General features: G+C 38.6%; 1 protein-coding gene across 7 annotated transcripts in view; it reads right to left on the bottom strand.

The window, feature by feature from the left end:
- Nucleotides 1-26,259, bottom strand: part of RALYL (RALY RNA binding protein like) — an 819,948-nt gene that overhangs the window by 74,961 nt on the left and 718,728 nt on the right. For all 7 annotated transcript variants that reach the window (XM_070802966.1, XM_019974097.2, XM_070802963.1 and 4 more), the window contains 2 exons: nt 20,510-20,557; nt 8,913-9,076 (listed from right to left, as the gene is read on the bottom strand). In XM_070802966.1, the coding sequence (XP_070659067.1) occupies nt 8,913-9,076; nt 20,510-20,557 (212 nt within the window). The remainder of the gene's footprint in view (nt 1-8,912; nt 9,077-20,509; nt 20,558-26,259) is intronic.

Below are 26,259 nucleotides of genomic sequence, written 5' to 3' on the forward strand. Positions count from 1 at the left end.
TGGTTTTTCCTGTGGTCATGTATGGATGTGAGAGTTGGACTGTGAAGAAAGCTGAACGCCGAAGAATTGATGCTTTTGAACTGTGGTGCTGGAGAAGATTCTTGCTAGTCCCTTGGACTGCAAAGAGATCCAACCAGTCCATCCTAAAGGAGATCAGTCCTGGGTGTTCATTAGAAGGACTGAAGCTAAAGCTGAAACTCCAATACTTTGGCCACCTCATGTGAAGAGTTGACTCATTGGAAAAGACTCTGATGCTGGGAGGGACTGGGGGTAGGAGGAGAAGGGGACGACAGAGGATGAGATGGCTGGATGGCATCACTGACTTGATGCACATAAGTTTGGGTGAACTCCGGGAGTTGGTGATGGACAGGGAGGCCTGGCGTGCTGCGATTCATGGGGTCGCAAAGAGTGGGACACGACTGAGCGACTGAACTGAACTGAACTGATATTGGTGAGCAAAGAAGTCTTCTCATATGTCATAAAAGAGGCCCAAGATAGCTACTAGTCAAGGTGACTAGAAATCACATTGACTTTTAGTTCCTCATTTTCTGACGGACCAAAATAGCTTGGGGTGCACAATGTCAGGGAATTATACAAGAAAGCAAGTGACTAATGGAGCAGGTTTTTGCAAGAGAGTGAAAATCTCTCTGTCATGTCCAACTCTTTGTGACCCATGGACTATACACTCCATGGAATTCTTCAGCCCAGAATACTGGAGTGGGTGGCCTTTCCCTTCTGCAGGGGATCTTCCCAACCTAGGCATCGAACCCAGGTCTCCCGTATTGCAGGTGGATTCTTTACCAGCTGAGTCACAAGGAAAGCCCAAGAATACTGGAGTGGGTTGCCTATCCCTTCTCCAGTGGATCTTCCTGACCCAGGAATAGAACTGGGGTCTCTTGCATTGAAGGCGGATTCTTTACCAACTGAGCTATCAGGGAAGCCCTGTTTTGCAAGAGAGAGATGAGGCAAATAACTGGAGGAGATGGATACTGAAGAAGCAAAATCAGTGATAGAAAATGTTGATAAAAGTGCCATGGCCTCAGCTCTTAATCAGGCTTCTCAGGTGGAGTCATGGTAAAGAATCCACCTGCCACTGCAGGAGATGCAAGAGACACGGGTTTGATCCCTGGGTCAGGAAGGTCCCCTAGAGTAGAAAATGGCAACCTGCTCCAGTATTTTTCCAGTATCTTGCCTGAAAATTCCATGTCAGAGGAGCCTAGTGGGCTACAGTCAGACAGCAGGAGCAACCTTTAAACAGGAGCAAAGTAAAATAAGAATTTCTAGAACTAAAAACTTGATTTTTGAATAAAAAAGTGTTATTACTAAAACTGCTAAAAAGCAAATTTAGGAGAGCAAAGGTTGAAAGAAGCTATCACAAAATAAAGAGTAAAAATAGAAACAAGCAAACAAAAAAGAATGATAAGGACACAGGGGACTGAAGTCAGAGCCCATATATGCAAATACATATCAAAAGGAAAAGAGACAGGAAGAAATTTTCCATTGATGACACATGATAAAGACGAGATTGTTTGTGGAATAAAAAATCATAACAAGCAATTCTAAAATTTGTATGGAACCACAAAATGGGACTTTATCACTAAAGCAATTTTAAGAAAGAAGAACAAGGCTGGAAAAAGCATAATGCTCCCTGATTTCAAACTATACTGCAAACGTATAAATAATCAAAACAGAATAGCATTGGCACAACAACAGACATGTGGGTCAGCAAACAAAATAGAGAGCCCAGAAAACCAGCAACCCATCCGTAAGTGGTTGATTAATTTATGACAAACGAGCAAAAAATGTACAACGGGGAAAGAATAGCCTCCTCAAAACATGGTGTTGGGAACGCTGGACAACTACACGTGAAAAATGAAACTGGGCCACTATTTTATACCACACCCCAAAATTAACTAAGTGGATTAAAGACTTGCATGCAAGACTTAAAACCATAAGCCTCCCAGAAGAACATGTAGGCAGTGACCTCCACGACACAGGTCCAGGCAACGACATTTTGAATATGACACCAAAGCAAAAGCAACAAGAGAAAAATAAGCAAATGACTGTATCAGACATCAAGGCTTCTGTACAGCCAAAAACCACCACCACCACCACCACCAAAATAAACCGGCAACCTAATAAGTGGGAGAAAATAATTACAAATCATATCTGATAGGAGGCCAATATGCTAAATATGCAAAGAGCTCATACAGCTCAATAGCCGAAAAAAAAAGTCTGATTAAAATATGGGCGGAGGGTTTGAACAGACATTTTCCCAAAGAAGACATACAGATGGCTGACAGGTACAGGAAAAGATGCTCAACATCACTAATCATCAGGAAAATGCAAATCAAAACCCCTGTGAAAAACCACAGCCTGCGAGGAACTGACACTGATGCTAACTTTATATTCATTTCTTATGCTTGTCCCTCATGACAAAGATCTCTTTGGAAGAGGCCTGCTAGTTAAACCTAGTGCTTCCTTGGTGGCCCAGACGGTTAAGAATCCACCTGCAATGTGGGAGACCTGGGTTTGGTCTCTGGGCTGAGAAGATCCCCTGGAGGAGGGCATGGCAACCCATTCCAGTATTCTTGCCTGGAGAATCCCCATGGATAGAGGTGCGTGGGGGGCTTCAGTCCATGGGGTCACAAAGAGTCGGACATGACTGAGAGACTAAGCACAGTTAAGCCTAATATTTAAACTTCTTTTCTTTGTTCTCCGTTTCTAATTTTTACACATTTCTGCTCTCTGTGTAATAGGTTAGTATATGTCATCTCCATTAAATTCATAGATTATATTTATGTGCTTTGGGTAGTTTCATTTAATGTAAGAACTGCACTTTTATTTTTACCATTTTTTCTTTACACTATAATTGTGAGGTGTAACATTATTACAGGGAGTTGTTTAATATATATATATATTTAGATTTAACAAACATTACTAAAAGCAATGCCTCTGAATCTGCCACTGAAGGAGATACAAAGAATGCTGGCAGGTCTGGAGAAAGAAGAAGGGCACTGGAAGAATCAATGGTCCTGACTTCAGACTATACTACAAAGCTGTAGTCAGCAAGACAGTATGGTACTGGCACAAAAACCAGAAATACAGACCAATGGAGCACGATAGAAAGCCCAGAGGTAGAGACACACACCTGTAGGCACCTTATCTTTGATAAAGGAGGCAAGAGTATACAATGAGAAAAGGCAGTCTCTTCAATACTTGGTGCTGAGAAAACTGGACAGTTGTGTGTAAAAGAATACATTAGAACACTTCCTAACAAAAAATAAACTCAAAATGGATTAAAGAACTAATTGTAAGACCAGAAACTATAAAGCTCTTAGAGGAAAACATAGGCAGAACACTTTGACATAAATCACAGCAAGATCTCTATGACCCACCTCCTAGAGTAATGGAAATAAAAACAAAAATAAATGGTACCTAAATAAACATAAAAGCTTTTGCACAGCAAAGGAAACCATAAATAAGATGAAAAGACTACCCTCAGGATGGGAGAAAATAATTACAAATGAAGCAACTGGCAAAGGATTAATCTCCAAAATATACAAGCAGCTCACACAGCTCAATATCAGATTAAAAAAAAAACAAACCCAATCAAAGAATGGGCAGAAGACCTAAACAGACATTTCCCCAAAGAAGACATACAGATGGCCAATAAGCACATAAAAAATGCTCAATGTCACTCATTATCAGGGAAATGCAAATCAAAACTATAATGAGGTGTCACCTCACAGCAGTCAGAGTGGCCACCATCAAAAACATCTACAAACAACAGATGCTGGAGAGGGTGTGGAGAAAAGGGAACCCTCTTGCACTGTTGGTGGGAATGTAAATTGATACAGCCACTATGGAGAACAGTATAGAGATTCCTTAAAAAACTAGGAATAAAACTACCACATGACCCAGCAATCCCACTATTGAGCATATACCCTTTGCTATGTTTAGTCATGTCTGACTCTTTGGGATCCCATGGGCTATAGCCCACTAGGCTCCTCTGTCCCTGAGAATTCTCCAGGCAAGAATACTGAAGTGTGCTGTCAGGCCCTCCTCCAGGGGGTCTTCCCAACTCAGGGATTCAACTCAGGTCTCCCTCATTGCAGGTGGATTCTTTACCATCTAAGCCACCAGGAAAGCCCAAGAATACTGGAGTGCGTAGCTTATCCTGTCTCTAGGGGAGCTTCCCAACCCAGGAATTGAACCAGAGAGTCCTGCACTGCAGGTGGATTCTTTACCAGCTGAGCTACCTAGGAAGCCCTGAATAGCCTGAGAAAACCATAATTCAAAAAGACAGATGTACCCTTATGCTCACTGCAGCACTACTCACAGTAGCTGGGACACAGAAGCAACCCGGATGTCTGTTGACGGATGAATGGATAAAGTGTGGTACATACATACAATGGAATATTACTCAGCCATGAAAAGGAGTGCATTTGAGTCAGTTCTGGTGAGGTGGATGAGGGTAGTGCCTGTTGTTATACAGAGTGCAGTAAGTCAGAAAGAGAAAAACAAATATCAAACATTAATGCACATGCATGAAATCGAGAAAAATGGTACTGAGTATCCTATTTGCAGGGCAGGAATAGAGATGCAACATAAAGAACAGACTTGTGGACACAGTGGGGGCTGGAGAGGGTGGGAGGAACTGAGAGAGTGGCACTGAAAAATATACATGTGCCGTATGCAAAACATAGCTCGTGGGGAGTTGCTGTACAACACAGGGAGCTCAACCAGGTGCTCTGTGACACCCTAGAGGGATGGGGCGTGGTGGGGGTTGGAGGAAGGTTCAACAGGGAGGGGACACAGGTGTTTTGGGAGCGATGAAGTACAAGCTTTCTAAAATTCATGTCTTCGATGCAAGTTAGAATAGGTATTATTTGATTTTAGGAGAGAAATAGATAAAATAGTTTTATCTATAAAAGTTTAATATATTATTATAGTCACTAATGAAAAAGAGGGATGTAGTAGAATATCCAAATTAAGACTGTAATGAAGGAAAAGACAGAATTAAAAGCAAATTCATTAAACAAGCATAAGGAAAGGAAGAAAAGAGGAAACGATAATTTAAATTGGAGTTAGGATGGACGAAATATAAACTAATCTAGCAGGCTAGTGAGTAAAACATACGTAAAATAATTAAATTTCCCTGTAAAAAACAAAGACTTCCATATTGCTTTCAAAAACAAGGTCCGCATATATGTTATTTTAGGAAAAAATTTATGCAAAAACAAAGTGATAGTGGTGTTGATTAAAATGTTCTCTCAAAAGATAAGTCCTAATCCCAGTACCTGTAAATGTTACCTGTTGGAAAATACATCTTTGTAGATGTAATTACAACGAGGTTATTGAGTGAGTCCTAGTCCAACATGACTAATGTCTTCATAAGAAAAGGAGAAGACACATAGACACAAAGACACAGGGGAAAAGCGCGTGTGATGATGGAGGCGGAGACTGGGCAGTAAACCCAGGCTGCCAAGGATTGCAGCATTCCAGAAGCTAGGAGAAAGACATGGAACAGACTGTCCAGAAGACATGTGATGATGGAGGCGGAGACTGGTCAGTAAACCCAGGCATGCCAAGGATTGCAGCATTCCAGAAGCTAGGAGAAAGGCGTGGAACAGACTGTCCAGAAGACAGTCTCAGACTGTCCGTGGAACTTCCAGAAACAGAGAAGAGCTCTGGGACACCTTGATCTCAGACGTTCAAACTCTAAATATTTGTTGTTAAACCCTCAGTTTGTCATAATTTATCACATGTGCCCTGGGAAACTAATGACAGAGAAAGGTGGAAAATAAAAGGTAGACTAGGGAAGTGCAAACCACAAGACAGTCTTATCAGTAAAGGACCAAGCAACGTATCAAAAAAAGCAAAATTCTAGGGTATGGATAGAAAATGAAGTATTACATAAATGTGAAAGTTACAATTCTCCAAGAAGTTTTAGAGAAGAAGTACTAAAAAGGGCACAGACATAAGATCCTATACTCTAGAAACAGATGCTCTAGAATCAGGCTGTAGTTCCAGGCTCTGTTATTAAATAGCTCTGTGACTTTAGGGATATTACTTAACTTTTCTACACTTATAAAATGGGAATGATAATAATATTTCAGTTATTGGCAGTTATGAGAAACAAATGAATTAATATATTTAATTTATATGTGAAAATGTATGTATTAATAATGTGTTTAAAACAATAGCTACCATAGAACAAACATCAAAAAAATGTTAGCTATTATTTAGCTATTATGTAAAACACCATATAAATACTAGCCAAGCAACAAGGAATATAAAATAAAACCTCAAGAAAAGAAGAACTTTATAAGGTCACTAATTGGTAGAGAATTTTAAATAATTACTTTCAGAATTTCACTTATCAACTTGCCACAAAAGAACAAAGTCTACAGAGTATCGGATGATACAACCAAGATAAAAGACACACACAGTATTATACCAAAGGCAGAAAATAGATCCTATTTCCCACTCACAAAATCTCATTATTATGAAACCAAGATAAATTCTAAGGTACTCAAAAAGATCTTATAATTCACATTCTCTCTCCATGACCCAAGAAGATTAGAAATCAAAAATAAAAGGCCAGAAACAACTTAACTATTTGAAGATCAAGCTATTTACATAAAAATAACTCCTGGAAACTACCACTCTTCTCCGCATCACTGAGGTTTATAGCAGTCAACTGGTTGAGTTGTACAAAGCTGTACTCACCCGAGAATGACCAGAAACCACTGGTTCTAAACCAGGGTGGTTACATCTCCTTAAGGAAAATTTAGAAATGCATAAGCACACATACAGTTATTAAAAAGCCTGAAGAGTGCTGCTGGCCCTGAAGGTTGGAAAGTCAGGGATGCTGAATGTTCTGCAAAGCGTGGAATATTCTTTCACAGCATAGAACTGCCATGGCCAAAACATCAATACTACTCCCATTGCTAAACAGCATTCTAAAAACGACTCCAGGGCAAAGCATCCACAGATGCTCAAGATATTTCTATTTAAAATTAACTTAATACTACTATGGTAAAAAAAAAAAAAAGTCTTCTATAAACATAGCAGACAATTCAATGCTCAATTTTCCACAGCAAGAACAAAATTCAAGAACTTTCTTTGTTTTTGAAAACAGACAGCATGTAAGATTGTTTAGAGATTGTTGCAGAAACTCATTTTCTTTTATTACTAAGACTCAAAAAGGGAATTCACATTTTTATATCCGTAGAAGAATTAGACAAATGGATGAGTCAGTACATGGGGAAATAAATGTAAATCTATGTAATTTGCTATTTAGTTTAGATTAGCTAATTTAAATTCTGAGTGCACCAAACTTAGTTAACAGAAGCATCAGTGCTGAGGGTAACTATTTTTCACACTTCTTCATATAAAAGCAAAGTATCTCAACAGTGTTTTTTCTTAGTATTTCTGATGGTGCTAAGGTACAAGGCAATGTTCTAAAGTAGACAGCATATACAGGGATGAGAATGAAGGAATATGGGTTTAGTGTTGGCTGTACCATCTACTAACAATGTAACATTCTCTGTGCTTCAGTTCAGTTCAGTCTCTCAGTCGTGTCCAACTCTTTGCGCCCCCATGGACTGCAGCACCCCAGGCCTCCCTGTCCATCACCATCTCCCAGAGCTTGCTCAAACTCATGTCCATCAAGTCGGTGATGCCATCCAACCATTGCATCCTCTGTCATCCCTTTCTCCTCCTGCCTTCAACCTTTCCCAGCATCGGGGTGTTATCCAAAGAGTCAGTTCTTTGCTTGATGATTTAGCTTCTCTGTGCTTACCCATCAGTAAACTTAGGATAAAGGATTTGCTTCACTTGTCTTGAAGGACAGATTTAAAGTAACTAGAAACCCCCCATGGGACCTAACAGGCTGCACTGGGACTTGCCTTGGCTCTACCTTATCCCCACCACATTTCCTCTTCACTCCTGGCCCTGGTTTCCTTGTTCCAGGGTAAGGTCTCTGCACCGACCCTTCTCTCTGCCCAGATGCTCTGCCACCGACAGCTTCATGCACACACTCCTTCCCCTGCCTCCATGGGGTCTCTGCTCACACAGCACCTTGTCAGAGAGGCAGCCACACTCCATGCCATGAAACACAGCTCTCCTCTTTCTCTGTCGCTTTATTCTACTTTATTCTTTGACATAGTGATGATCTACCGTGTTAAAACCTCAGATTTTACCTTGCTTGCTATTGTCTCTTTGTAGGCTGTAACCTCAAGAAATGCAAGAAAAACTGCTATCTCTACCTTAGGAATAATATTCTCATAACAAATTATATTTTTCTGGATCTGTCCATATAAAAACTTAACAATGCGTTTCGTTGGGAGGTTTGTAGCTCTACTTTTTATTAATCCATGTGAGATTATGTCAATATTATTTTTTATGACATTACATATGGTTTCAGACACCATTCTCCTGATTTAGAATAGTATGGAAAGTTAGTTACCCTTTTAGCCTTTCTACCATTCCCCTCTTAGTTACCCCAGGGCTCAAATATTCAAAGCATGCACTGATTTTGCATTCTGCTTCTCTGAAAAGATACTCTATGACTCTTTCTGGAAGTGAAATTTGTTTCTTCACCAAAAGCAGCAAGACTTGGACGTGTCACAAGCTAGGTGCGTCAGAGCTATTCTTCGCTCTAATAAAACACCTTCCTGATCGCTTCCAGGTTTGCGTTAGTCATGTTGGTGTCTGTCTCCACCACACTACTCCACTGCAGTAGAGTGGAAAGCAGAGACCGTTTCTTATCCATTTGATATTTCGCTCATACATCGTACGTAGCAACCCTGCCATAATTCTTGATTCATTTACTGAGTACAGACATTCATGCAATGGTCCACACCCCCACCCTTCTTTACGGGGAAGCGAAGAAGATTACTTACATTTCGAGCCCGACGAAGAAGAGCCGGTGACAGCAGACCTCGATCCTCCTTTCATGGAGAAAACTCCTTTTCCCCTGCGCGTGGTCGTCACTGCCGCTCGGGGCCGCTTCAGCGGGATGACCGCGCGGGGCGGCGGAGGCACACGGCCGTGGTAATCGAACAACCTTCACGAAACACAAACGCGGCTGAGAGCTGTGGCTCACACCTGCGCGTTCTACCAAACGTCTGAGATGATTAAGAGAATGGCCTTGAAAAAACGTCAACACGTTTTTTAATACTGTAATCAGGAAGATCCATTTTCACTACAGGAATGGGATGCTAGTATAGTCTATGCTTTCTGAACATTAAAATCTGACTCCATATGAACTCACTTTTATAAAGGCAGGAAAGAACAAGGAACTTTGCAATATGTTGGAGTTATTCTGACCTTCATTCCCAAGTATATTTCTTTGCTTGATTTAACAGATTTATCCTTCTTAGGAACAGAAATCTTCCTTTTCCACATCAGATACTTAGTAAGATAGTTTGAAAGGAGGAAAAGATCATGCAGAATCAGGGACAGAGCAAAGAAAATTAGTGTATAATCAGAAAATATCTCAGAAGGTGGGAAAAAAATAGAAGTATGACTAGTTTAAAGAGGGCAGCTGTGAGAGAAAAATCAACATGGTTCCTTCCCTCTCACTAAGGACTTTCTTAAGTAATGAAAAAATTTTCTGACTAGGCTTTTCTGACTAGAAAAAAGGGAGCTGAACTTGGATGAAAGGCTGGTAGCATGAGCACAAAACTTTGTTGACTAAAGAACTGATAGAAAATGTTTATCAGGATGATATTTTATTTTTCTGACCATTTGGTAGATGTGGAAATTGAGACTAGAGATGTTTGTAGTTAGCTATTAAAAATTTCTCTAACAAAGAATACCAATAAAACGCTGAAGCTTCTGCTTAAAAGTGAAAAATGATACGCACTATAACCAATGTATTTGCATTAGACAATGAAAGGGATAAAGTATGAGTATTTACATATTTATAAAAATATGTAATTAATATATTCAAAGTCTCATACTGCATACACACAACAAATTTTTGTGTGATTAAGCACATTTGAGCAGCATAAAAGGACCAGAGGGAAAAATTTTATATATATACATATATATATATACTCATTTATTTTGAAAACTATTTGCCACTGAGGCAGAGGTATTATTGCATTGTCTACTATAAATAAAATAGCATTATTGAATTAAAATGATGGTTATTATATATTTTATTATGACACTATTATATGGATTCTCAAAGTTGGTTTAAAACAGTCAATAGAAAATCTAATGTGAAAGACAGAAATGAGAAAATGAAAACATCTTTAAATTTTAAAATATTTAAAACCTTCTATAATTGGTTATTTCATAAAATTACATCTCATTTGTATATACCAATGGAAATGTGATAATCTCTTTTTGGAAAATAGTATATGAAAGATAATGCTTAAGATAGGCTGGTTTCCAAGTATTCTTTCAGAAACACTGAATACTATGACACTAGAGGGAAGAAAAGTCGGATGTACACAAACCACATTTGAAGCAGACCTTGGTACTAAGAATGTCTTTTATATTAGAGAGCTAACAGATCCAAAAACAATGATTTGGGAACATGCTAGGAAATACTAAGAGATGTCTGGAAAGGAAAAGAAATGAAAGGAGACAGAGTTCAAGAGAGGGGTCATCCTCTGCGCATAAGCAAAGTCCATTAGAGCCGAGGAGCTGCCAGCAAAGAACAGGTCACGGATGCCCACACATTATAGCTGACTTCAAAGGGTACAGGACGATGAAGCCGAAAGGCGCCGTGGACCATTTTCATACCACTAGGGGCTCGAAAATCAGAAGGGTCAACTAAGCCTGCCCCTCATTTCAATCACAAAACAGGACCTACATTATTTATTTATACGTTGAATTCACAGAGCAACCTAAGTCAGTGAACCACAACACAAAAGGCGCTTCTCGTGAGCTACCGCCCGCAAAGTTACCGAAAGAGCAGAAACGTGACAACTGACCCATCTCCTCCAGGCTGGAAGTGGCTGCTGGAGACGAAAGGGAAGCTCTTGTGGAGGAATCATTTCCCCAGGACGTCAAAATGCCATTTAGCAGGTTCATGAAATAAACTAATCTACACACTGAGTTAAGAAACTCTCTAAAGCACAACTGAAATATAAAATGGTGTAACAGTGCTATACTGGATGTCAGGTCAGGTGAAGACATCATACTCTCTACTACTTTAATGATAGTGCAATTCAATAATGTTTTAGAACTGCACTGTTCATCAATATTTCTGTTGTTTCCCCCCAGACAAGGATTACAAAACTTCCAGTGTTGGCCAGGTATGATCTCATGCTGAAAAAACAGAGCTGCACCTGTTCACTCTATTTGTGACACGTTTAGCATAGGATGTACATTTTAGTAAAGCAGCATATGTTGTGTGCTTTGTTGTAAGTTGCTATAGGGAGAGGTCCTTGTTTTCTGAATATTTGGATGTGTTACTTCAAAGAAAGATGACTCCTTTCCCGTTACAGAATCAGGTAAGGTTTTGTCAATTCATTCTGTCTCTCTGTTGCGAAGATATGCAGCATTAGAACTTGATTTTGATAAAAGTGATATTGTAACACACAGACAAAGCTAAAAGGGCATTTCATATGAGAGCATGATTTTAAATTTTAATGGAGCTGGAAGTTTGTTACTTTTCACTGGGCAAAGTTGAGCTTACCAGAAACCAAGAGGAGGAAGACTGGGAGTTGTTTTCAAGCATGAAAACATATTAATAACAAGATAAGGATGGGAAGCAAGGCCGTTCTCTAGGACTGCAAGATGTAGCAGTTCTTCTAAATACAGAAGGAAGTAGGTGAAAGGCGGCCTATGAAGGAGACACAAACATTGGCTTTCTCATCAGAATCCTGTCCTCGGCAAATCAGAGAAAATAGCCCAAGAGAAATTTCCATCCGATAGAATTCAATGGAATTCAAACCTCCAAGGTCACTCGAAAACTTTAAATTCTTTCCTTCTTCTTGATTTTTTGTTCTTCCACTCTCAGAATTGCATTCCCTTTCCTTTCCTTTAATGGCCCTTCATTTTCCCTAATACTATTAGAATACTGTTTTTCCCATTGTGTTTACAGGTCAAACAAACAATGATTTAAAGTCAAACACATAATTCTCTTTTCTCTAAGGCCTATTTTAAAACAAAAACTTTAAAAGACCTACTCTCAAGCAATAAATAAAGCAAATGTCAGATTTTAATAAAAACAGCAGGTTGAGGAAGTTTGAAGGTCTATTTTATTTAATAAACATTTCTACTTTTCATGGGACCATTTTCTGTTTGGAATTTTGTTTGCTTTAATAATATCTGAGATGTGTCATTTCATTATCAAACAAAAGCTGAAAAGTGGTAAGCAATTTTAATATTGATTTATTGATAAAAAATAGACACAGCTTGTGTCTATAAAAAATAAGGATATTCTTTTTAACAGTTGCTTTTTGGACAAAGACAATTTAATGGCACATTGATGTACAAAATTAATATAATTTTGAATTCTTGTTTTTACTAAAAGCCTTTTATTATTAAACTTCAACAATAAAAAAGCAACATTTTAATGCATTTTCAGAAAATATATATGGAAAAAATAACCTCCTATCTCTTACCCTAGAACAATTACTGTCATTTTCTAATCTTTTTTCTACAAGAATTCGTATTTTTTTACATAACTGAAAACATAATGTATCCTGGCTAATTCTCTTTGGTTTATATTAAAAACATTTCCCACGTTTGCTAAATGGTCTTTCTAATGTTTATTTTTAGCTCATTAGGTAAAAAATCCACCTGCAATGCAGGAGACCCCAGTTCAATTCCTTGGTAGGGAAGATCTGCTGGAGAAGGGATAGGCTACCCACTCCATTATTCTTGGGCTTCCCTTGTGGTTCAGCTGGTAAAGAATCCACCTGCAATGCAGTGAGACCTGGGTTCGATCCCTGGGCTAGGAAGATCCCCCTGGAGCAGAGAAATGCTATTCCACTCCAGTATTCTGGCCTGGAGAATCCCATGGACTGTATAGCCCATGGGGTTGCAAAGAGTTGGACGTGACTGAGTGAACTTCACTCATTCACAACGTTTAAGTTTTGTGGTGCATTTTCACAAGTAGATATACCACAGTCTAATAAATCATTACTTGATTGCTGGACTTTTAATTTGATGTCCATTTTTCACTGTCATTGAAGGGACTGATGTTGAAGCTGAAACTCCAATACTTTGCCCACCTGATGTGGAGAGCTGACTCATTTGAAAAGACCCTGATGCAGGGAAAGACTGAGGGCAGGAGGAGAAGGAGTGACAGAGGATGAGATGGTTGGATGGCATCACCAACTCAATGGACATGAGTTTGGGTGGACTCTGGGAGTTGGTGATGGACAGGGAGGCCTGGCGTGCTGCAGTTCATGGGGTTGCAGAGTCAGACGTGACTGAGCGACTAACTGAACTGAACTTTCACTGTCAACCAATGTGATTTTAAAATTCACGAAAAAAATTGAAAATGTAATATTTATGTATTATTTTGTCACTGAACACTAGATTATCATTTAGATAAATAATAACTTAAAAATCAGTAATTATCTGTTTTCTTCTAAATTTCCCACATAAAAATACTTTTTCATTTTCCTTACTTACGAACCCAAATTTACAGTCACTATGGGATTAAGTGCTAACCAAAAAGTGTAGTCTGGACTTTGGGTTAAACAACTGGCCTTCCCAGAACCAAAATTTGACCACCTATTCAGGGCCATGTTCTCCCTGGACGCTTTTAGCAGATAAATGAAGATCAATAACTCTAGGATCGGCGATCTCTGGCTGTGTCTTCATTCAACCTTGTTGAATGACAAGAAGGGTTTCTGTCTTCAGCTTATTTGACTTCTGATAAACAGAATCTATAAAACCAAACTAAGATGCCATTCATTTTTTTAAAAGGCTATATTTGAAATCCACATGAATGATTCTAGCCTATTAGAATATCTGCTTTCTGTACTGTTTGAACTACTTGAAATTCATAAAATCTGTTTGTAATTTCTACCTTTTGACTTCAAATAAGCTTTTGGTTACAGCTGAATCCAAAAAATGCTTTTTATAGGCACACTTCACTTGAGACCAGTAAATGAGTAATTCTTATTTCTGTTTTTTTGTCACTAAACTTTTCCATGATTTTCCGTGAAGCCACCCTTGCCAACAGCCCACCCCCTGCCAGCAAGCCCCATCCCTGGTCTTGTACAAATGCCTCTTGAACATGCTTTTAAAGCATTGACTGTGATCATCAATGATCTATTTTAGCAATATCTTGACCTTAATCTAATCTTTATATTTTGTACAGTTTTGGTATCTTGTTAAAAAGTGAATGGATTCAGGTAGCAATTGTGAGGTTATTAATCAATAAACTGATTCTATTTAATTCTTATAATTCTGTAACATGTGTATTGTTAAGCCATTTTGCCCATGAAGGAAACTTGTGGGAAACGGATGAGATAACCCTCCCACCCCCAAGTTTAACCAGTCAACACACATGCGTTGAGACCTGCAACTTGTCTTCTAACTCCGAATCACATCCTTCGTCAACCGTGCCATGCTAAGCCTTCCAAGTGTTTTAAGTGGAATCCCATTTTACCAGATGGTAATTTAAATTTGCATAGTGAAACAGACGTTGCTTCTTGCTAATATGTTTTTCCAATATTCATGAATATATACTGTGCTCCATAATCAATGATCTGAGACAAGTACAACGTGACTTAGAGTTGGTTTTCATTAACTGCAACTCTTGTAGCTTCTCCTATGTTAATTTACTCAATGTCAAAATGGATCCAGAACTGAGCAATGCCCCATTTTGAATCACTGGTATGTATGTGTATACACACACACACACACATATATATATTTAAGGTCAGGAAGCTCTGACATTGCTTCTTCTTCTTTTTTTTTTTTTTCTATCAATAGAAGTTTGCTCATTACTGGAGGTGATAAATGCCTCAGTGCCTTTCCTGGTACTATTGAAGAGAGGTTTCATTAAAACTGCTGATATCTCAGAAACTGAAAACATTCCTTGGGGGTATTCCGAATTTTAGCTATACTTCTCCTTTTACTTTACTTGGGATAGTACAAATATTTATGTTTCATTTTAATAACATGTAATGTCCTTCATTTAGAGTCATAGTTGGCCTTTGAAAGAAAACGCCATTGAATGCAGTAAATTGGGCAGTTTTTTTTGGTACAGCTTAGAATAACCTCGAAAGTCTATTGTTAGTGATACTCTTCCCTGGTCGCTCAGACAGGAAAGACTCTCCCTGCAATGTGGGAGACCCAGGTTTGATCCCTGGATTAGGAGGACCCCCTGGAGAAGGGAATGGCTACCTACTCCAGTATTATTGCCTGGAAAATTCCACTGCCAGAGGAGCCTGGAGGGCTACAGTCCATGGGGTCACAATGAGTCGGACGCAACTGAGTGACTAGCACTTCACTTTCAGTTCATGATTCCCGAAACCATGGAGAGACACTAAATTAGTTTTTGGAAAAGTTGCTGCTGCTGCTGCTAAGTTGCTTCAGTCGTGTCCGACTCTGTGCGACCCCATAGACGGTAGCCCACCAGGCTCCCCTGTCCCTGGGATTCTCCAGGCAAGAACACTGGAGTGGGTTGCCATTTCCTTCTCCAATGCATGAAAGTGAAAAAATAAAATGAAGTCGCTTAGTCGTGTCCGACTCCTAGCGACCCCATGGACTGCAGCCCACCAGGCCCCTCCGTCCATGGGATTTTCCAGGCAAGAGTACTGGAGTGGGGTGCCACTGCCTTCTCCGCTGGAAAAGTTACTGTTGGAATAATGTATTGAAACATTCACATTAAGATGGAACTTTGTGTAGAGAAGTTTTCTAAGCTAAAACAATGCGAGAGTTGAAACTCGCCCATTATATGAGAATTCCCAAGCCTGGCAGAAATAGGCTAACAATAGGATGTAAATGAATGTCAGTTACTGAGACATTACCTCTCAGCTTCATGAGAGGCATTTAGTAACAGCTGGAGTTGAGACTCGGTAAGCCACACTTCTGCCGGGGCCAGCTGGCTCCTTTCTAGGCTCAGCCAGTTAAGGGCTTGAGAAGGAGACTAAGATTGGAACAGGAAGAGAGGACTTGACGCTTTCTGTTTTGCTTCCTGGTTTTGTTTTGGCTTCTTGTTTTTTCAGCATTACTGCAGCCTTGTTTCTTCACCCTGACAGCAGCAATGCATTCCAGAAGTGGCAGCTGAATCCAGTTTGAAAACTTTTGCAACATTTGCAGAACAGTCTCCACACTTCCTCAGAGGGCATCAGGTGGCACTGCTTCTTTAGAGGTCTGGGTTCCAGCCCTGTGGGATTCTCCGGGTTCAGATACAGTAGCAGCAACTAAGCAGAACTTCCTACTCTCACTGTGAGCTCTGGAAGCCCCCTTTTCTAGAGTGATATCTGATAATCCTTCCTTTTCCTGTTTTCCAACCCCACAGGTGGTAGACATAGAGGTAGTTTGCTGACTCCATCGTATCACTGTGGGCTTTGTGTTGTTGTTTATTTGTTTTTGCCTTTTTTAGTTCCTTAATACATAGAAAGTTCTTACAAGCAATTCTCCTTGTTCAGCATAACTGTATGATGTCTGTTTTCCTGACAGAAAACCAAGCAGCGTGGAGTGAATGGAAATAGCTGAGTATTGATAAGAGTGTTCAGCTGCAACTGGAATGCTCTAGGGGGCAGGAGGAGGGAAAACCATACAAAAAGAATGATCCAGAGGTGTCACAATGGACTTCCTATGAAAGGACAGCTGACCAATCAGTGTATTCCTCAGTCACAGGGACATTGCTACTTGAATATCAGTATAAGGAACATATTCTCTATCACTATTAATGGTTACTGTCAGCTACCAGCAGCTAACATTGATTAAGTACAAAAAACACACCAGGCACAATGCAAGTCATAAAAATATGCTACTTCACTGAATCCTCAGAACAGTATTATGGGGTAGACATTAATTTCACGTTCACTTCATCGATGAGACAAGTTTTTGTGGCGTTAAATAAATTGCCCACGCTTGTGCCGTTAGTAAAAAGAGCAAAAAGTTAACGATAAACACAAGCAGAATGTAACTAAGGAGGGATTACTGTGGATAAAACTGTTAGCACTGGCCTGTTAGGCTATTTCTCTTGTCCAGCCTCTCCACTCTTGTCCCTTCCTGGGGAATCTAGGTTCACAGGGAACTCCTGACTGTCTCTACTATGGCAGATGCTTCTCTCTCTCTTAGCCAAATGCAGAAGATGGGAAATTAACTAATGAGAGCACAGGCTGCTCAGTCTGTTAGCAGCACACCCATACTCATCTCTGTACACCTACAAACCAAACAGGTTTTATATAAGAGAAGCAAATGATTTCGGAAATTATTCAGAGTTAGCTTTTTGTGTGAGATGGAGAACCATCTGAAAGCTTCAGGCTCTGTAATTACTTGCTGATTAAGGCTCTTGTTTGTTTGCTTGTAAAATATATTTATTTATCATCTACCTACATATGTATCTTACGATTTTTTTAGCTGTAATATATACACAGTAAAACGCAAATATTGGGCTAGTGGTAAGTTGCTTCAGTTGATGTTTGACTTTTTGTGACCCTGTGGAGTGTAGCCTGTGAGGCTCCTCTGCCAATGGAATTCCCCAGGCAAGAATACTGGAGTGAGTTGTCATGCCCTCCTCCAGGGGATCTTCCCCACCCAGGGATCGAACCCACATCTCTTATGTCTCCTGCACTGGCAAGCAGGCTATTTACCACGAGTGCTGCCTGGGTCGCTGAGAAAACTGTAAACCTGACCCAAAGTTTACTGGTTGATTACCAGAACTGGGGTCTCCTACCATCTACTCCATTTTAAGTAGAAATTCTTTAAATGTGCAAGGAAGTCACATGATAGAAAATATTTAAGTGATAACAATGTGAAAACAGTTTCATATTGACAGTCTAAAAGACAATGTATATTAGTTGGTAACTTTATTCATAGCAATGAAGACAGTGTTCTGTATCCTGAAACACAGAAGAGTATCAGAAAATGTTTTGAAATTGTCAAAAACTGAAATATTCAAATAATTGAAAGACTAGTTAAATGTTATCTTTTTTTTTCAGTAAATGGGATTATTTTAATGCTGTCAGATCTTTACATCATTGTTAGGATGGGTTGTTACAAGCTATTAAATATTTAAAATTAAATATTATATTTTACATAAATTTTAAAAATTATTTGAGAAAGTCATCCTTAAAAATTTATATTTGGTCATAAAAGGATGACTAGAGAAGTCACTTGCTTAGCTTTGAACACAGTGGTGCTAAAGGTATGGCTGTGGATTTGATTTTGTGTAGATAAGGCTGTTTCCTTTTATGTAAAACCATAGGCCAATATTGCTCCCGTTCTGTTGTGTGTATCTGCACAGTTGGTTATTGAATATAAATGGAAACCTAGTTTATGATTGTAGTGCTGCCACTAATTAACTATGTGACCTCGGAGAAAGCAAAATGTCTCTAAATCTAAGGAAATGAATTAATAACAAAAGCTGAGTTTCCAGTATGCGTGAGACTTAATGATAGTGCCTGAGGATACAATAAGCAGAGCTGAGCATCTTTCCTGCCCTCTGGGAGGAAGGAAAGCAAGCAGAAATAAACCAAATATTGTTACTGCAGAGAGAAATCTAGCAATATAAACGCGGAGCAGTACTGTGAAGGAACAGTAACAGGTGCAGAGAGGGAAACAGAACCTCATTCAGTCTGAGAGAGGAGTCCACGCTGAGACCTGAAGAATGGAGTCCTTAACTAGACAGTGGAGAGAGGCAGGAGCAGAAGTGCGCAGAGGAAGGTCCCCATACAGGAAGGAACACGGAGATCTCCTGGGGCTGGGAGAGGACCCGTGCGGCTGAGCAAAAAGGAGACCCTTATGAGGGATTATGTAGTTTCTTCCCTATATAAAATGTTCTGTTTTTCAAGCTTTGCATTTTTATGCCTTGGCATATTTGTTTGTTTGTTTGAATAGAATTTTAAACAATATTTACTTTGTTTTTGTATGTGTGTGTATGGTCCATTGACCTAGCACAGATAATTCTTGTTTCGCATACCTCTACTATCAGAATTTCATTTGCCAATCCTAAGTTAAATGACACCAATCCCCCCAACAGAAAAAGTCAAATTTCAGTTTTACCACATATATTAACTGTGAGTAATTTCATAAAGTCCAAGCTTTGCTACTGGTTTTTCAGTCCACAGATCTCTACCTAATTAACAGACGTTCCTGACGATCAGGTCACCTCTTTCAAAGTCTGTCAGGGATTTGTCATTGTGTATTTGTTAGTTCACACACAGATCTCTTTGCTTCCTGGTGATGAGTCCACGTGGGATTTTGTAAGAATAGGTAATCAAAAGAGGGAATTGGTATAGCAGAGAACCGAGGAGGGAAACTGGGAGTAAAATTAAAATTAAATGTAAATGGAATTATAGGAGAAATAGCTGTTTGTAAGGATGTGGACACTCTTCCACTCAAGAGACTCTAGAGATGGAGACAGAGGAATTTAGTAAAATAAAACATACTGACATAAATGAGGTAAGTGGTTGTGATGTGCTGAAAAGGGAAGAAGATGTCCCAGAGGAAGTGAAATTGGCAAAGAAAAGGAATCATCTTGAGGAAATCTTAGAGGTAGTTCACAACATTGATAAAATGTCAAAGCTGACCCAGTATTAGTAGCACAACAATTCACTGAGGGGTAGAAGAGGTGCTTGCCTCATATCATAATAAAAGAAGAAGGCTAGTACTAGTCAAATTACTTTTGATAAGTCATTTTTACAAGAAAAAAGTACATTAACTCTTAGTATTTTTACATTAAAATGTTCCAATTTTAAATTAGTATACTAAATAACCGTTTCACTGTATTTTCCTATATGTATGCATGAGGAATTTCTATATATGTATGTATATATGCATACATGTATAATATATACATTTATAACATAGAGTTTTTAATGTTTTGACAAAAATTTTTTAAAGGTCACGGACAACCCTATTTCTCCTATTGACTATTAACGTCACTCTGCGCGGTTTCCTTTCCGGTCCCACACTACCGTGCAGAGCGAGACGTGTCCGCAATTTTTACTGAATGTGCGTGTTGTGTGGAAGTAGATGTATTTTAGAAGGTTGGACTCATTGTCTGAATTTATAAATCTCTCAGTCTTGAAGAATTCCAAGTCAAGAATTCCAATTTCAAGATCTGGAAAATAATATTGGTTAATAAATCTTTAAAATATCATCCAAATATCAGAAACCAAATTTTAGGCTTAAGCACCACCAAAGTCTAAAAGCCCAAGATCTTCTATACTGTAGTAGGTACAATCACAAGATGAAAATCTGTCCGTCTTATATTTAATTGAAACTTACTTTTTTACTGTAAAATATCATTTAATCAATAATATCTGTGAATGAAAGGTACAGAAGAGTTAAAAGATAATTTAAATCAAAGGGAAACAAGGATGATAAATTTACATACCGATTGTAGAAATCATCTCTGTAGTAGTCATAGTCAAAGACATAACCACTGAGGAGGGAAACAAGAAATTAGTTGTTGACATCACAGTAATTTTGGTATTAATCTATAATGTAAGTGTAATAAATTTATATTACTTTTGCATATTTATTTTCCAATGCAATTATGTATTCAAAGGACTTTACAAGATAGTGTCCGGTTAGATATACTGCCATGTCAAACTCTTATTATATGTTTGATAATGTAAACACTGATAATGGATTGAGTTGGTTTGGAATGAAGATGAGAACAGGTAGCCAAATTAATTTTTTAAATACTTTTAATACTTGTAGAACCATTTGTCCCCAGACAATATATAATATAGCTATTCCTTCTTCCTGAGGTATGTATAATGAGGCTAAATAAACAATAAACAAATGGTATATAAATAATATAAATGGAAAAGTTTAATGTAAGTAAAGTAAATACAAAAGTGGTTTCCTCAGAAATTCAGCATATTCTTGTTATTCTAAAAACTTGCTCTTCAGTACTTGATGCAGAGAAAAATGAACAAAAAAGAAACTTTGAGACTTACCAACAATACCAATATTGTAGGGCACTTAAAGAAGAGTTAATAAGCACATTTCAAGGGTAAGATTATTACTAAGCTCCTTAAATGAATGTATAATAAAAATTTCCCCATCCACTTATATAAATTTTAGAGTTTACAAAACACTTTATATGCATTATTACTTTTTATTAATAATTTTAAGCTCTCAAAACAGCTGTATTGGTTTTTATAACTGGAAAAAATTAAAGTGCAAGGGACCTCAGTGGCTAGCTCAAATTTTATATCTTGTAAGTGACAGGGCTGAGACTGGAGGAAAAGACTTCTGAATCCATATCTGGAGCTGTTTTTCATCACCATGCAGCCCTCTGCAGCCTGGAAGAAATTTAATCTTATGCTAAATAGAATATTGGTATTACAGGGGAGTAATTTTTAATATTCATTTATTTTACTGTTATAAAATATGCATAACTAAATTTACATTTCTAATCACTTTAAGTCAATTTCAAATGTCAAAATTCAATGGCAATGTTGAGCAATTAACCATTTCCAAAATTTTTTTATCATTTCAAACAGAAACTCTGTGCCCATTAGACAATATTTCTCCCTTCCCTTGCTCCCTTGGTCCTTCCCCAAGCCTCGGTGACTGCTGTTCTACTTACTATAGTTGTGAATTTGTCTTCTCTAGATACTGCATATAAGTAGAATCATATATTGTTTGTCCTTTCTTGCTTGGCTTATTTTACCTGGTGTAATTCTTCAAGTCTTATCTATGTTCTAGCATATATCATAATTTCAATCCCTTTTTAATGCCTGAATAATTCTCCACTCGTGTGTGTGTGAATTTTTGTTTATCTGTTCATTTGTTGATAGAATCTGAATTTTTTCCATCTTCTGGCTGTTGTGAATAATCCTATTACGAACTTTGGTGAGCAAACATTTTTGGGGGGGCTCCTACTTTTACCCCTTTTGAGTATATGCCTAACAGTAGAATTGCTGAGTCATGGGGTAATTTTGTATCTAACCACCATACAACAGGCAAGTAATTTTATATTCCCCAAATATCAATTTAATGGTCCTTTATAACTTCTTTTGTTAAGAAAATTGAAAGAACATATTGAGGAGGGCTTGTCATTCATGGTTTTCAGTATAGATTACGTATTTGTCCTCACACTCATTATGTACAGGGCAGGGGTACTGACCCAGCACAATTGGCTTATCAGATAGGGCTGGTTCCTGTCCAACACAGCCTGACTGAACACACTGAGTTTGAACCCACGTTCTGGAATGTAAAGTGGAGACCTACTTCATGTGAATGTCTAGATGGAAGATTGAGCATTGTCTAACCAGAGCAATACTGCTGTTTATCTACCTCTGCAAGCCAAAGAAGACAAGGAGACCACTGCCAAAGCAGTAAGAACAAAAGTCCCTACTTTAGTCCCACAGTTGAAGATTGCTAAAGTTATAAAGATTTGTGCTTTAGTTGATATTACTGGTGTATGGATGTGACAGTTGGACTGTGAAGAAAGCTGAGCACCGAAGAATTGATGCTTTTGAACTGTGGTGTTGGAGAAAACTCTTGAGAGTCCCTTGGACTGCAAGGAGATCCAACCAGTCCATTCTGAAGGAGATCAGCCCTGGGATTTCTTTGGAAGGAATGATGCTAAAGCTGAAACTCCAGTACTTTGGCCACCTCATGCAAAGAGTTGACTCCTTGGAAAAGAGTCTGATGCTGGGAGCGATTGGGGGCAGGAGGAGAAGGGGACGACAGAGGATGAGATGGCTGGATGGCATCACTGACTTGATGGACGTGAGTCTGAGTGAACTCCGGGAGTTGGTGATGGACAGGGAGGCCTGGCGTGCTGTGATTCACGGGGTCACAAAGAGTCGGACACGACTGAGTGACTGAACTGACTGACTGACTGGTGTTAGACTCAACTATGGCATTGAGTCAAGGGATTTTAAAGATAACCTATTGGCTATCATCAAATTCAAGGGATAAATTTCACCTCGAAACTTTCCTGATATAGCAGTGCATATAATTTTCATTGTGAAGAGATATGATGGCACCTTAGCCAAAAGTTTTTTAAAATCTCGAGTGAAGTTATGCTACTTTCATACACATTTGTCATAAGTAGTCACTGTTGTCTCTTAGGTTTGATTATTTTCAAGACCATGTTGGTAGATCTCCACAACCTACTGATTTTACAACTGAAAGTCTGTCCTTTGACCGACACCTCACCGTGTCCTTGGCCTCCAGTCCCAGCTGGCTGCCATTTTACTGTTTCTATTAGTTTGGCTTTTTCAGATTCCATATACAGGTGACAGCACGTAGGATTTGTCTCTCTCTGACTCATTTCACTTAGCATAATGCTCTCAAGGTTTGCCATCTTTCATAAATGAAGAGATTTCCTTCTTTGTCATGCTGAATAATATTTCATTATATATACATACCACATCTTTATCCATTCAGTTAATGACACACAGCTTAAAAGTGATAGTGATGTGTGGTGATGGACCTGTTAACTAACTCTATGGTGGTAATCATTTTGTGGTATGTGTGTCAAATTATTATCTTGTATACCTTAAACTTGCACAATGTTCTATGTCAATTGTACCTCAAAAAGCTGGGGAAGAAGAATACTTTGGTTGAATACAAATATATGTGTAATAGCATTCATGTTTGGATAACACAGAAGAGTTTCCTACCAGTCAAAGCAGAGGAAAAGGAAAAGACAAAGCAGTATACTATTTGAAGAGTTTTGTTTGGTTTATGAAGAATGGTAGCTGAGGGGGAAACATTCTAGTTATGGAAACAATATTCTCAGTGCCTTTCCATACATAAGCTGTTTTAGCCTTAACAGTAACCTATAAGATGTAGAACGTTCCTCCAATTTTATAAGACCCTGAGGCCTAGAGATATTAAATACCCTAAATAACACAGATAAGTATTCTAACACAGATAAGTATTCTAGGATTCTAGCACAGTCATTCATATACTCATTTACCAAAATGTGATTAAGGACCTATGGTCAGGAACTATATTAGGCACTTAGGTTTAGAAGTGAAATAGTTACTTTTTTTGCTCACAAATCTCAGTCTAGTGGTGATTCTACGCAGAGTACATCATGAGAAACGCTGGGCTGGAGGAAGCACAAGCTGGAATCAAGATTGCCAGGAGAAATATCAATAATCTCAGATATGCAGATGACACCATATGGTGTCAAGTGACAGAAGAAGTGAAGAAGAACTAAAGAGCCTCTTGATGAAAGTGAAAGAGGAGAGTGAAAAAGTTGGTTTAAAGTTCAACATTCAGAAAACTAAGATCATGGCATCTGGTCCCATCACTTCATGGCAAACAGATGGGGAAACAGTGGAAACAGTGGCTGATTTAATTTTTCTGGGTTCCCAAATCACTGCAGATGGTGATCACAGCCATGAAATTAAAAGACGCTTACTCCTTGGAAGGAAAGTTACCTAGACAGCATATTCAAAAGCAGAGACATTACTTTGCCAACAAAGGTCCATCTAGTCAAGGCTATGGTTTTTCCAGTGATCATGTATGGATGTGAGAGTTGGACTATAAAGAAAGCTGAGCACCGAAGAAGTGATGCTTTTGAACTGTGGTGTTAGAGAAGACTCTTGAGAGTTCCTTGGACTGCAAGGAGATCCAACCAGTCCATCCTAAAGGAGATCAGTCCTGGGTGTTCATTGGAAGGACTGATGCTGAAGCTGAAACTCCAATCCTTTGGCCACCTGATGTGAAGAGCTGACTCATTTGTAAAGATCCTGATGCTGGGAAAGACTGAGGGCAGGAGGAGAAGGAGACGACAGAGGATGAGATGGTTGGATGGCATCACCGACTCAATGGACATGGGTCTGGGTGAACTCCGGGAGTTGGTGATGGACAGGGAGGCCTGGCGTGCTGCGGTTCATGGGATCACAAAGAGTAGGACATGACTGAGTGACTGACCTGAACTGAACTGAAGTGGTGATTAAGATGGTTCTTGATATCTTGTCCATCTTGACTAAACTATTTGCAGATTTCTTCCTGAACATGGGCCTCTGACCTCTCTTTTATTAGAGTATTTACTTTAGAACTCTCTGTAAATTGTAGTTGTAAGTTCTCTGCCACTCACATGTGTAAATGATCTGCCAGTCTCATGCCTTGTCTTTCTTAAGGACCTGGGAACTGTCTTTGAAATTAAATTATACCAGTCATGCTAATGATAATGATTATATAATGTTGAGAAGTTATTTACTTGAATAGATAAAGTTGATATTAACTTAAGTATCATACATGGTGATAGACATTTTAGATGCTTTTAATAGCTATTGTTTGATGGGACAATAGTTTTCACACAGTGAAAATTATCAATATTTTCTGATGTGACTGAATAGAGAGAATATGTAGGTAAATTGTTTCATCTTTTATTCTGAAACTTTTAAAAAATATTATATTAGAGTAGAGTAAGATGAAAATATGACATGTTACTAATATGGATGAGAGTGATGATTCTACTCATAATTCTAACACCTTTAAGAAATACCTCAATAATTTACCAGCCTTCAGGAAATTGAAGAGTGCATGAGAGAAAAATGCTCATTTTTATTTTTCTCATTTGATGCTTAAATTATCTTGTCCAATCTGCTTATTTTTTGCTCAATTCTGACTGGTGAGGCATATTTGCAAGGACAAGTTATAGCTAAGCAGCCTAAATTGTTTGATCTCCAAGTTGCACTTTCTGCCATCATAAAGTCAATTTCACCTGTCAAGTTAAAAATGAAATACAGTGTACAAACAGCTCTGTGTAATCTTGACAAGGCTGCTTTTGCCTTAATGGTTTGGACTTTTGTAAAAGTGCCATGGCCGTAGTTGGTTCAGGGCCTAAGCTGTAAAATCAAGCTGGGTTTCCAAGGAAGAGGAAGAGATTCAAGGAGATGAAAAGAGATTAGCACAGAGCAAGTCTGATCTGTGCCTGCCAAGTGCTTTCCTCAGGATTCCTCCTGCTCTCAATTCTTTTTTGTCTTTTGTTTTCTCTCACAGACTCTCCCTCATAAAATCCCTTCTTTTTTTCTTTTTGTGTGAACCTCTATTTGAAATTAGCTGTCAAAAAGTGACATTTCCAGGAGTCATATCCAGCACTGTAAGTATCTTATGTATCCTAGAACTGTGGTCCCAGGAAAAACTGATCTTTTACATTAG

This window comes from Bos indicus, chromosome 14 (assembly GCF_029378745.1).
Source record: "Bos indicus isolate NIAB-ARS_2022 breed Sahiwal x Tharparkar chromosome 14, NIAB-ARS_B.indTharparkar_mat_pri_1.0, whole genome shotgun sequence".
NCBI classification, from domain to species: domain Eukaryota; kingdom Metazoa; phylum Chordata; class Mammalia; order Artiodactyla; family Bovidae; genus Bos; species Bos indicus.